The 12924-nt window shown below is 45.2% G+C and overlaps 1 protein-coding gene across 1 annotated transcript in view; it reads left to right on the top strand.

The window, feature by feature from the left end:
• Window positions 1-12924, top strand: part of LOC145359245 (integrin alpha-8-like) — a 119664-nt gene that overhangs the window by 84845 nt on the left and 21895 nt on the right. The window contains exons 19-23 of the mRNA XM_080213744.1: window positions 2204-2271; window positions 4247-4394; window positions 7235-7327; window positions 9095-9171; window positions 12756-12836. Coding sequence (XP_080069870.1) covers window positions 2204-2271; window positions 4247-4394; window positions 7235-7327; window positions 9095-9171; window positions 12756-12836 — 467 coding nt within the window. The remainder of the gene's footprint in view (window positions 1-2203; window positions 2272-4246; window positions 4395-7234; window positions 7328-9094; window positions 9172-12755; window positions 12837-12924) is intronic.

The raw sequence follows: 12924 nt of genomic DNA, 5'->3' as shown, positions 1-12924 counted from the left end.
TTTTAAATATTCTACTTTTCTGTTCTTACAACCAAATTAGGGTGGCACGTTGGCACAATGGTGAGCACAGCTGCCTCAAGTAACCAGGTCCAATTTCTGCCTTGGGTGACTGTCGGTGTGGAGTCTGCACTTTCTCCTCGTGTCTGCATGGGCTTCCTCCAGCGTTTCAGTTTCCTCGCACGGTCCAAAGATGTGCAGGTTGGGGTGGATTGGCCAGGGTAAATGCATGGAGTTTCAGGCGCGGGCCTGGATAAGATGCTCCTTCGAGAGTTGGTGCAGACTCGATGCTTTCTTTCCGCACAGTTGGGGAATTCTACGGTTCATAATTCTCCACATTGTACTCCAGTTGCCACCTTGTTGTCCATCACTTAATCTGCCCACATCTCTTTGCTACTTCTTTGTTAACCCCTCACAGTTAATATACTCATCAAGCTTTGTACCATCAGAGAACTTGGATAAATCACTGCCAACCTCTTTGCCTAGATCATTAGTACAGTTTGTAAATAGTTGAGACCCCTGGCCCTTGTGGTTCTCCACAAATTTCTTCTAAATATTTACAAAAGTTTGTTTTTATCTTCCTGATTAGCTTACCCTCATATTTTTATCTTTTTATCAACATCTTATTCACTCTTGGCTGCTTCCTGAAGATCTCCCAATCCTTAGGCTTGCTACCAGAGGAGGCAATGGCCTAGTGGTATTATCGCTAGACTATTAATGCAGAAACTCAGCTAATGTGCTGGGGACTTGGGTTCGAATCCCACCACGGCAGATTGAGGAATATGAATTAAATAAAAAATATCTGGAATTAAGAATCTACTAATGATCATGAAACTATTGCTGATTGTCGGAAAAACCCATGTGGTTCACTAATGTTCTTTAGGGAAGGAAATCTGCCGTCCTTACCTGGTCTGGCCTACATGTGACTCCAGAGCCACAGCAATGTGGTTGACTTTCAACTGCCATCCAAGGGCAATTAGGGATGGGCAATAAATGCTGGCCAGCCAGCGATGCCCATGTCTCACAAATGAATGAATAAGAAACATTAGCACTGAGTAGTTAGTTCGAATGGCCTTTTTGTATGCTATACGGTTAAAACACTCTGGCAGAGGGTCAGTGCAGACTTGATGGGCTGAATGCATTGTTCTAGAAGCTGTCACTAAAACATTCTACCAATTCCTCTTCTGATCTACCATTGCCCATTCGATTTGTCCAGTTTATATGTATATTAAATGCCCCCATGATTATCACAATGTCTTTGTAAGAAGCTCCAATGACTTCTCTCTTTATGCTTTATCCAGCTGTATAGCTACAGTTAGGGTGCCTATAAATTACTCCCACCAGCATTTTCTAATCCTTGTCCTTCCTAATCTCCACCCATACCCATTCTATTTCCTGATCCAAGATCCTTTCTCACTACTGCCCTTAAGTCATCCATTTGCTAGCAGGACTGCCCCCTCTCCTTCCCTACTCTGCCTGTCATTTTCGAACGATGTGCAGCGTAGAATGTTTATTTCCCAGCCCTGGTCAACTTGTAACCACAGGCATGATTTTCCATTCTCGCCTATCACCATGATTTTCCGTTCCTGCCTGCCACCAAGATTGTCCAGTCCCACTGAAAGCCGATGGACTTTTGGCTGGACCACTATGGGTCTTGCCATGGCGGGACTGGAAAATCCTGGCCTGTGTCTCCGTGTTTGTGATTCTATCTAATCTATTTATCTCTATTTGTGCCGTTAAGTCTGTCCATCCTGATACAAATCCTTCATTGATTCGAATAAAGAACCTTTAGTGTTTTTTTTTAACTTCTGTTCTTTCCATGGACCGTATTCACTGATTCACTATTGTCATCAAACATTCGGGTGGGATTTTCCAGCCCTTCCTGATGGTGGGATCTTCCAGTCCCGCCAAAGATTAACGCACCCACCCCAAAGCAGCAAGTTACCTGGTGGCAGGGTGGGCCTGCCATACAAAACGCCATACACCTCGGTGGGACTGGAAGATCCTGCAGCTGCCAAATAGCGAGCCACCTCTGCTGCTGGAAGACACGTCCGGGGATGGGTGCTGGAAAATCTGGCCTCTGTCTTTTACTGTCCCAGTCTAGCCTTTCACCCAAATTGTCACCCAACCATAATGATAAAGAGCAAATATTAAGGGGAAAAAACAGTGTTAAGAATGATGGTGCATTATGTTCTGTCTATCGCAGACTCGTATTCTTCTGGACTGTGGAGATGATGGAGTCTGTATCCCAGATCTTGTCCTGAATGCGACAACGTAAGTGTGTTTTGTGCTTCTGGTTCTCAGTCAGTGCTTCACTGTGATGGCAATCCTTCCCGAGAACTTACAAAAAGCATCCCCTCTGAAAAGGAATAAATAATTACAGGCCAGAAATATATTGCTTCTCTCAAGCCCTTTCATCAAACTTTATGATGAATTTTATGAATGTCTTTGAGTCTTACCGAACAGAATAAGAATCGTGTGGAAAGCTTTTAATTATAAAATGAGCCAAACGCATTGCTAATTTCTTTATGGTCTCCTGTAATCTCTCATTTGAAAAGGGGCAAATGTATCTGAAGATGTGTTAGCTGCCTGCTTACTAACATGCTGTGCTTTTAATTTAAATCATGTTGCGACGCATTATCAGGTTATAATGATTTTCTTTGTAACTTCAGCTGAGTTACCCCCACACTCTGGATTTCTTGCCCTAACAAGTTCCACCTCCCTACATCCACTTATTCCTCAGTCCTGGATACCTACCCCTGTCTCCAATCCTAATACGTCCTGGGGGGGTGGCTGGAGTTTAATTCACTCCTCTGAAGCACGTTATGGTAAAAGTGCTGTATAAGTGGATGTTGCTCTGGTTACACTATGATGAAAATAGCGATTCTGGTTCCAGAAAAAGTTTCCTAAGTAATTTTTCACTGAACCAGCGTCCCTTTAAGTTTTACATCCTTCCATGCGTGCGAGTTCCAGAGTCACAGTCCGTTCTGCAGCTATAGAATGATAGATTCACTGCAGTGCAGAAGAGGCCATTTGGCTGGCCCATTGAGTCTGCACCAGCTCTCTGACAGAACATCTCATCCAGGCTCTCCCCTCTGCCCTATCCCCATGTTCCACACATTTCCCATGGCTAATCCATCTAAACTACACATCTTGGAACATTAAAGGGCAATGTAGCATGGCTAATCCGCCTAACCCAAACATCTTTGGAATGTGGGAGGAAACCCACACAGACACAAGAAGAACATGCAAACTCCACACAGACAGTGACACAAGCCAGGAATTGAACCCGGGTCCGCTGTGCCACCATACCACCCTGAGTTCAGTGACCTGAACTTTGGCATCTCCTGGTACCCTGGATTCAGGCACTCAGAGAGCCCCTGGTGACTTGACCTATATTACCCTTCCTGCTTGTCAGTAATACCAGGATTCCTCTTCAGCGTCACAGCTAAAGCTTCACAACCGCTACAAGCACCATGTGGTGCGGCCCTGCACAGGACAAAGCAATTCCAAATGGCATCATGTTGGCTGATGCCAATCACAACCTGGGGTGGCTCTGACGACACTGCCAATGAGTGGATCAATGCCTGGCTTGAGGAGCTGAGACATAGACCAGGCGCCACTATTCCTGAACCGCTACCCAGTGACTCTTGTTGGAAAAGAGGTATGAATGGACAGGATCCAGATCACAGGGTCCAATAGATCTTTGGCCCAGGCACTTGACCAAAGCGTCAGGCTTCAGAAAAAACCCCCAGGAACAAAAGTAAGAAAGACAGAGAAAAAATAACGATACCTGTCAGAGAAGGCCTCACCTCACCTCACTTGAGATCTCTATGTTTCTGAGGAATGAATAACTCTGAATACCATTGAGGGGCAGCACGATGCTACAGTGGTTAGCACTGCTGCCTCACAGAGCAAGGGACCCAGGTTGAATTCCAATGTCGGGTCACTGTCTGTGCGGAGTTTACACATTCTCCCCATGTCTGCGTGGGTTTCCTCCAGATGCTCTGGTTTCCTCACACAGTCCAAAGACATACAGGTTAGGTTGATTGACCATGCTAAATTACCCGTTAGTGTCCCGGGACGTGTATGTTAGAGGGATTAACGGGATAAATATGTGAGGTTACGGGGATAGGGCATGGGTGGGATTGTTGTCGGCGCAGCCTTCTTGGGCCGAATGGCCTCCTTCTGCACTGTAGGGATTCTATGGATTCTATGATGAAGCAAGTTTTTCTCAATCGTTCCACAGAGATACAAAGTTTCTGATGGCTGGTGATGGAAATCCACTCACTATTATTATCAATGCAGCCAATCATGGAGACAACGCTTATGAGACAGATCTTCACATCCCAATTCCTCCAGGGATACACTTCATAACTGTTGAGCGTGACGATAAGGTACGAACAGCGTCTTTGTATTCCGTGTATATTGCACAGGGCTCCATTCACTGACCTTTTACTGATCTGAACTGCATTCAACACTTCTGCCATGGATCTAATGGGATGGCGAACAAGTGTCACACTAGGCTCTTCACTGGCATATCCCCCACTGGCATTGCCCAAGCTACTTTGAAGATTGCATCAGCTTAAAGGGAGATTACCTAATTTTATTATCTGTACAGATAAACACGTTAGCTGAAAGAAGAAAGGAGTTACAGTTATACATTGTCTTCTCTTTAAGCTGATGCAAAGTGACTATTATGGTCACTTTGTGCTATCTTGGCCTGTTCCTTTAAGAGTAAGATGCTAATAGTTTTATCCTGAAATGAATTAGGGGCTAATTATTTCCTCCTAGCTTTTTAACATATTTTAATATGTTTTGTTCATCAGTAATTCCCTATTTGTTTCTGTGATTTGTCCCGGACTCCATCCTGAAACTCTCTTTGATTTGATTTGATTTGATTTATTATTGTCACACATGTATTGAGATACAGTGAAAAGCATTGCTTCGTATGCACTATACAGATAAAGCATACCGTTCATGGAGAAGGGAAGGAGAGAGTGTAGAATGTAGTGTTACAGTTATAGCACGGGTATAGGGAAAGATCAACTTAATGTGAGGTAGGTCCATTCAGAAGTCTGATGGCACCAGGGAAGCACCTGTTCTTGAGTCAGTTGGTACGTGTCCTCAGACTTCTGTATCTTTTTCCCGATGGGAGAAGGTGGAAGGGTGGACTCTGGGTATGTGAAGTCCTGATTATGCTGGCTGCTTATTCGATGCAGCGGGAAGTGTGGACAGTATCAGTGGATGGGATGCTGGTTTGAGTGATGGACTGGGCTTCATTTACAACTCTTTGTAGTTTCTTGCTGTCTTGGGCAGACCAGGAGCCATTCCACACTGGGATACAATCAGGAAGAATACCTTCTATCCTCCCTCTCCTCATTTCTGACCCTCCTTAAAAATCTATCTCTTTGACCAAGGTTCTGATGGCACTTTCTTTGGGCACTGCGCCCACATTTTTTTCTCTGATTCAGATTCTGTGCCTTGGGTTATGTTATTTTGTTCAAGGCCTGTCAAAATAAATGAGGAGAAAGCACCAAATTATGTCCAGAAATCTTGAACATTAAATAAGACGAGCAAGGCTTTTCTTTAAATTGACACACAAGCCAAAGATGGCTGAGGATATGAAGTCAATCACTGGCTGAGTTGCTGAGGGAGATAGGGGTGGAGAATCCCCTGAGAGACAATGGAACCCTACCCTGTTTCCAGACAAAGATACTTCTAAAGCATCCAGAAACTAATTGCCATCTCTGCTGGAGACAATGGGACATGATGGTATAATCTCATCAAATGATATTCTGTGTGTAATGTCCAGATGGCCTGGCCTCAGGACCTGTTGACTTCAGCATCCTTCATCAATTCTCCACATAAGTCCTTAACTGCTTGTTTGTTTAACCCATAGCTCCTTATCCCTACACATTACTTGACTCTAGTTGTGCACAATTTGGAATCAGAGGCTGGAATTCTACCAACATGCCAGCCAATCCTGGGGGCAGGCAAGGCTCGGAGAACGGCATTCTCCGTTAGCCTCGGGTGGGATCATGCGAAATTCGGGTGGAAGTGCCAGTTAAATTCCACTCATAGGATCTCTGCAGTGCAGAGAGAGGCCATTTGGTCCATCGAGCCTATACCAACAACAATTCCACCCATGCCCAATCCCCAAAACCCCCACATATTTACTCTGCTCATTGCTATTGAGTTCATTTGAATCCACCTGCGAAATAGTCAGACGTTTTGTGTGTATAATATTGTATCAGTTACAGTGACCTCTTTACATGCAACATTCTCAGTTGTAACTGTGGAACATCAGGCCCAGGGTTCCCCCACTTTGTGACAGAACCATTCAAGGTCATATGTTTGATTAATGCATCACTGTTCTCAGCCAGGGAGCAGTGGGGTGCTGTTACTGTTAACCTCACCATCCTTAGGCCAGAGAGGAAGGGGGAGAAATCAGTCACATTTCCTGCTGCCAAACACTATCCATCATTGAATATAGAATCCTACAGTGCAGAAGGAGGCCATTCGGCCCATTGAGTCTGCACTCAATGCCACTCGGGTCCTATCCCCATAACCTCGTCTATTTGCCCTAGCTAGACCCCCTAACATTAAAGGGCAATTTAACATGGCTAATCCACCTAACCAGCACATCTTTGGACTGTGGGAGGAAATTGGATCCATTTGGTTCATTGGTTCCTTTGTGTTCCTGCTATCCATTGGTTCCTGCTAGAAATGTGTGTTTGGGGTGATTGGGTGAGAAGGAAATTCAGCCTGCTTGTGATGCCCTCCACAGTTGAATGATGAAAGCTCATTGTGAGGGTTCACATGTGGAAGATAGCTGAACCACCAAACAGTGTCTGTGACCTTCCCTTCCACATATTGCCACATGGGTTGGCATATTTAGAAGGGTGAAAAGCATTCTTGCACATACAGTTTGTAAAGGTTGGTCACTGAGACTTGAATGTTGGTGAGATTATCGGGCAGTGGCTGGGAGGGATTCCTGATACCTGCAGCCAGGGGAAGCTCATTATTGCACCAAGCCAATTACCCTGGCGCGTGGGTTAACACTGGGCAGTGAAGCTGAAATTGATATCAATTTGCAAAGAACGATCCCAGCAACTTGAAATGTTTGGTTTGTACAATCTCAACAATGAATGGCCTTTAGAATTTCGTCAAGAAACTTCTTGCAATGTGCCAGCTGATTTTATAGACTTCTAGTTTGTGTATTTCTGTCTTTAAGAAACTCATGAAACTGAGCTGTAACCCCAAAATGGAGAATGGCACTCAAATAGTGATCTGTGACCTTGGTAACCCCATGAAACGTGGAGCACAGGTAAGAGCGACACAATATCTAACCGCGATTCTCTTTACGGATTCCAACTTACTGCAGCACTACAGTAGGTGATGGGTCTATCTAGAGGAAGATGCATAATACTAGATGTACCACGGTATATAGATGATTAATTTACCCCAATATTCCCCCATTTCTTTTCTCTTACTGTTGCTGTGGCCTGGTTCCATGGTACTGATTTTCCCCCTGCCCCCTTCCCCCTCCCAAGTGGCCATTTCTGACAGACAAGACACTGCCTGGGGCTGGGGGTGGGGCAGAGATAAGACCAGAAGATATAGGAGCAGAATTAGACCATCCAGCCCATCGAGTCTGCCCCGCCATTCAATCATGGCTGATAAGTTTCTCAACCCCATTCTCCTGCCTTTTCGCCATAACCTTTGATCCCCTTACCAATCAAGAACCTGTCACTCTCTGTCTTAAATACACTCTATGCCCTGGCCTCCACAACCTCCTGTGGCAATGAATTCCACAGATTCACCGCCCTCTGGCTGAGGAAATTCCTCCTGGTCTCAGTTCAAAAGGGTCGTCCCCTTACTCGGAGGCTGTGCCTTTGCATTCCAGTCCCTCCTACTAATGGAAACATTCTCTCCATGCCCACACTATCCAGGCCTTTCAGTGTCCTGTAAGTTTCAATGAGATCCCCTCTCATCCTTCTAAGTTGCATCGATGTGCATCATTGCTGAGTGTCATTTTCCACATATATTTTTTTTTCCCAGGAGGCCTCATTAGATACCAACCGTACTGTAATAGTTTAAGAAGGCTGGCCACCATCACCTTCTCAAGGGCAACTATGCTTGGGTAATAAGTGGTAGTAAGGGCCACATTCAAGGATCAGCTAAATAAAATTCTAATTGCTCTTTGCTTCTGCTGAACAATAAAGGATTGTACTGAACTAATCTAGTTTTTACCCAGGCTGTAAGAAACTATCTCAGTAGAGCCCAACCTTGGAAACCAAAGCTTCCCAAATTGTTTGATTCATGAAGTTGTCTATTCCATCTCAGAGTTATCCAACTGGTGGATCCCACTCCCTTTTTGCTGCAGTTTGACATAAAATGGGTTAGCACTGCTGCTTCACAGCGCCAGGGACCCGGGTTCGATTCTGGCCTCGAGTCACTGTCCATGTGGAGCTTGCACATTCTCCTCATGTCTGCGTGGGTTTCCTCCGGGTGCTCCGGTTTCTTCCCACAGTCTGCTGGCCAGGTAGATTGGCCATTGACAAACTGCCCATTAGTGTCCCTGTGGGGAGATTAGCAGGGTAAGTGCATGGGGATAGGGCCTGGGTAAGATACTCTGCCGGAGAGTCAGTGCAGACTCGATGGGCTGAATGGTCTTCTGTAGAAATTCTATGATTCAAGGAAACTTTTAAAGCACAACCTCTAAAGTTTAATTAATTCTTGTTGGTGAATGCTTCATAGATGATGATTTAGCGTAATGTTCCTTTATTTGTATTTAAAATCTTAGATGTTAACCCCGCAGGTCCCTTGGAGACTGAGTATCTTTATGGTTAACCAGCCCGACCTGAGCTAGAGCTTTGGGTTGTTATGACAAGTCATCTAGTAAAACCATCAAGGTCACATTGAAAGGGTGATTTGAGTTTTAAACATATTAATCAAGGTCTGGATTATTTGCTTTGCTGAGTATTGATTATTAATTGCCGCTTGACTTTGTTTATACGTTAAACAGCTGGCGGCTTTCCTCAAACAGCTGCAGTGACACTAAAATCACTCCATCTCTTTTGTTGCTCTTTAGTTATCTGCAAGGCTCCATTTCATGGTTCACAGCTTGGAGCAGGTGGAAAGTGTCACGTTCAGCATGCAAATTAAAAGGTAAACAGCGACGAAAAGACCAGAACATGCAAATCCATTCGACGGACAGGGCGTTTGTCAGCCCTTGTTTTTGTAAAAGCAGCAAAGCTGAACCTCTTGGCATCACAGAACCTCTACAGTGCAGAAGGAGGCCATTCGGCCCATCGAGTCTGCACCGACCACAATCCCAGGCCCGATCCCCACATATTTACCCTGCCATTCCCCCTGACGCTAAGGTCAATTTAGCATGGCCAATCCACCTAACCACAATCCACCTAATCTTTGGACTGTGGGAGGAAACCGGAGCAAGAGAATGTGCAAACTCAACACAGCCAGTGACCCGAGGCCGGAATTGAACCTGGGTCCCTGGCGCTGTGAGGCAGCAGTGCTAACCATTGTGCCACCGTGTCGCTCGTAACTGGAGACTGTGCTGGACAACTTTTAGGAAGATGCTGCCCAGGGAAGAAATACATGTGCGGGGGAATCTTAGACCAGGGGCAAGAGGATGGCACATCCAACCAGGCAACAACTCCTAACTGTGAGGTTTTGTGGTTTCTGTTGCGCTTGTGCTAAGTTTTTAAGTTTTATTTATTAGTATCAAAAGTTAGGCTTACATTAACACTGCAATGAAGTTACTGTGAAAATCCCCTAGCCGCCACGCTCTGGTGTCCCTAAATGAGGGAGAATTTAGCATGGACAATGCACCTAACCAGCACATCTTATAGACTGTGAGAGGAAACCGGAGCACCCGGAGGAAACCCACGCTGACACGGGGAGAACATGCAGACTTTGCACTGGCAATGACCCAAGCTTGGAATCAAACCCAGGTCCCTGGAGCTGTGAGGCAACAGTGCTAACCTCTGTGCCACCAGGAATTTTTTTTTATATAAACCTGGTGAGCTAACACCAGTCAGAATAACAATTATAGCTACGGATTTGTAGAAAATCACAACTGGTTCATTAACTTGCTTTTGGGCAGGGACTCAGCTCCTTAATTGACTCTAAATCCAGAACATATGGTTGACGAATTCCCTCTGTAGCCCAGCAAACCACTCAGCTGGAACAAAAACAATTGGTACGCACCTAAGAGGAGGGAATCGAACGCAGGCCCCTGGCACTGTGAGGCGGCAGTGCTAACCACTGTGCCACCACAATAGGACAGTACAGGGCTGCAGGAAAGGTTGCTGAGATGACAGTGGTCACAAATCTCTCCTGCAAAGCTGCCCAGTGCATGGAGCAATGCAGAAAAAGGACATTTTTTCGTTTTATCCATTCATGGGATGTGACCTGCATGCAGTGGCTGGATAGGCCAGCATTTACTGTCCACAAACTGAGTTGCGTGCTCAGCTATTTAAGATTTAACCACATATAGGCCAAACCTGGTAAGGACAGCAGATTTCCTTCCTTAAAGGGCACTAGTGAACCAGACAATCAACAGTGGCTTCATGATCAACTCTAGTCATTTAATTCCAGGTTTCTTTTATTGAATTCAAATTTCATTTGGATTGGAAAGACTCAAACCCAGGTCCCCAGAGCATTTCCCCTGGATTACTACTCCAGTGACAATATCACTATGCCATTAACCTCCCTGTGATTGACAGCACATCCATATAATCTAGTGTGCCCCCTGAAAAGATAATGAGCAAGCTTTCAGCTTTAGCACAGCTCCCTCCTTGATTACAATAAAATGTGAAAGGGCTTGGAGTTTGTGATTAGTGAATTGGCAATGTGCCCATTGATTTGCATGGGGAAATAAATCCTTACCTCGTAGGCATCTTTAAAACAGGCAAATATAGTCTAATACACATCAATAGGAGGTAACATCAAAGAACTGTGTACCAAGCAGGGAGGCACAGTGGTTAGCACTGCTGCCTCACAGGGCCAGGGACCTGGGTTCAATTCCGGCCTCTGGCCACTGCCTGTGTGGAGTTTACATGTTCTCCTTGTGCCTCTGAGGGTTTCCTGCGGGTGCTCTGGTTTCCTCCCACAGCCCAAAGATGTGAAGGTTGGGTCGATTTGCCATGCTAAACTGCCCCGTGGTGTCTCAGGATGTGTAGGTTGGATGGATTAGCCTTGGGATAGGGTGGAGTGGTGGCCTGGGTATGATACTCGGTCAGACTCAATGGGCTAGATGGTTTTCTTTCTACGCTGGAGGGATTCTATTTTCTGATTCAATTATATGCTCAAATTTGCTAAGAGGGTAAAGATCCTGGGTGTTATAGCATATGAATCTTTGAATGCCCATGGTTGCTCTACCAGGCTGCCACAAAAATAAATAGTGAATTAGAATATATCCCTAGGATAATTCAGCACAACAGGAGGAGGACTATCCTTCCCCTGTGGAAGGATTTGTTCAGGCCATGTTTAGAACACTGTGCTGGAAAAATGGGCATCAGGCCTAATTAATGGTTCTTTCTAAGCTCTTGCAATCTTTCAACCCTCCAGTGGCAGCTGGCAAAATGAGGATGATAATGGTCATGTCACTTATCTTTCTCCCCAGCGACAGAAACTCAATCTCCGCAGAGGGACTCGGAGTTGGCAATGGTGGGGGAGAAGGGAGGTGGGGAAAACACAATGGCCATGGAGTCAGGGAGACATTCCTCATTCTGCTGCCTCCACTGAAGGGTATTGCCCCCAAATATTATTGGAATAACTTCTGTTTTGCTGGCAGTTTGTCAGGCCAAATTATTAGGAGATTAGCATGGCTCCTGGACATGGACAACTGTGATATCGCCCATACTTATCCTCATTGAATGAAATATAATTAATGAATGAATGGGTGGCACTGCAGTCTCACATGCCCGGGACCCAGGTTCAGTTCTAGTCTTGGATTACTGTCTATGTGGAGTCTGCACATTCTCCCTGTGTCTGCATGGGTTTCCTCTCAGTGCTCCGGTTTCTTCCCACACTCCAAAGATATGCAGGTCAGGTGGATTGGCCATGCTAAATTGCCACTCAGTGTTCCAAGATTAGGAGGATTAGTGGGATAAGTTAGTGGGTTTGTAGAGATAGTGTCTGAGTGGGATGCTCTGTCAGAGACTCGGTGCAGACTCAATGGGCCAACTGACCTCCATCTGCTGTAGTGATTCCTTGCTTCTACGGAGTGGCTTGTACAGTGTGTGAAAAGAGCAATTAAAATCTCAAAAATGTGTGAGGAAAGTCGAAATGGTCAATATGCTTCCCATGATGTTCTGCCTGACACCTGCCACCAAAGAAAAACACAACTGGATCCACAATAAAATAAAATCTGCCCTATGCACTGCAGCCTATTATGTATATCATTTCAAAGAAGATCGATGCCCTGATTGATTTCGCGGCTGAGGGACACAATTATCTGGCTTCACTCTGACTGAGATTTGAAATTGCTGTCTTATCATCAACAGCAACTCCCTGCGTGATTCCATCAGCTGTATCATGTCATGAAACCTCTGTTCAACAATTGCCTTGTAACACCGTCAGTACGATTTCACCCCCACTTTCGTCTGACATTGATTCTGAATCACACGGTTAAGACAATAAGATGTGATTTATTTTTAAGATTCAGAGAGCGGGAACACAGTGGCTCCTTACTCCCTCTGTAACTGCTTTTCAATTTTGTTCCTCAGCAAAAACTCAGAGAGCTCTCACAGTGAGGTGGTCCTTTTAAAGTTTCCCGTTCAAGTTATGGCGCATCTTGTTCTAAGAAGGTAAGAACCAGTCTTGTTTTCTTTTTAAGTGCTATGAATTATCCTGTCATTCCATGTTACTACAGGATGCGACTATCCCCAATGGGGC

Source organism: Carcharhinus amblyrhynchos, chromosome 27 (assembly GCF_965287045.1).
Source record: "Carcharhinus amblyrhynchos chromosome 27, sCarAmb.v2.hapA, whole genome shotgun sequence".
Taxonomy (NCBI): Eukaryota; Metazoa; Chordata; class Chondrichthyes; order Carcharhiniformes; family Carcharhinidae; genus Carcharhinus; species Carcharhinus amblyrhynchos.
This window is presented reverse-complemented; position numbering and strand designations above follow the sequence as displayed.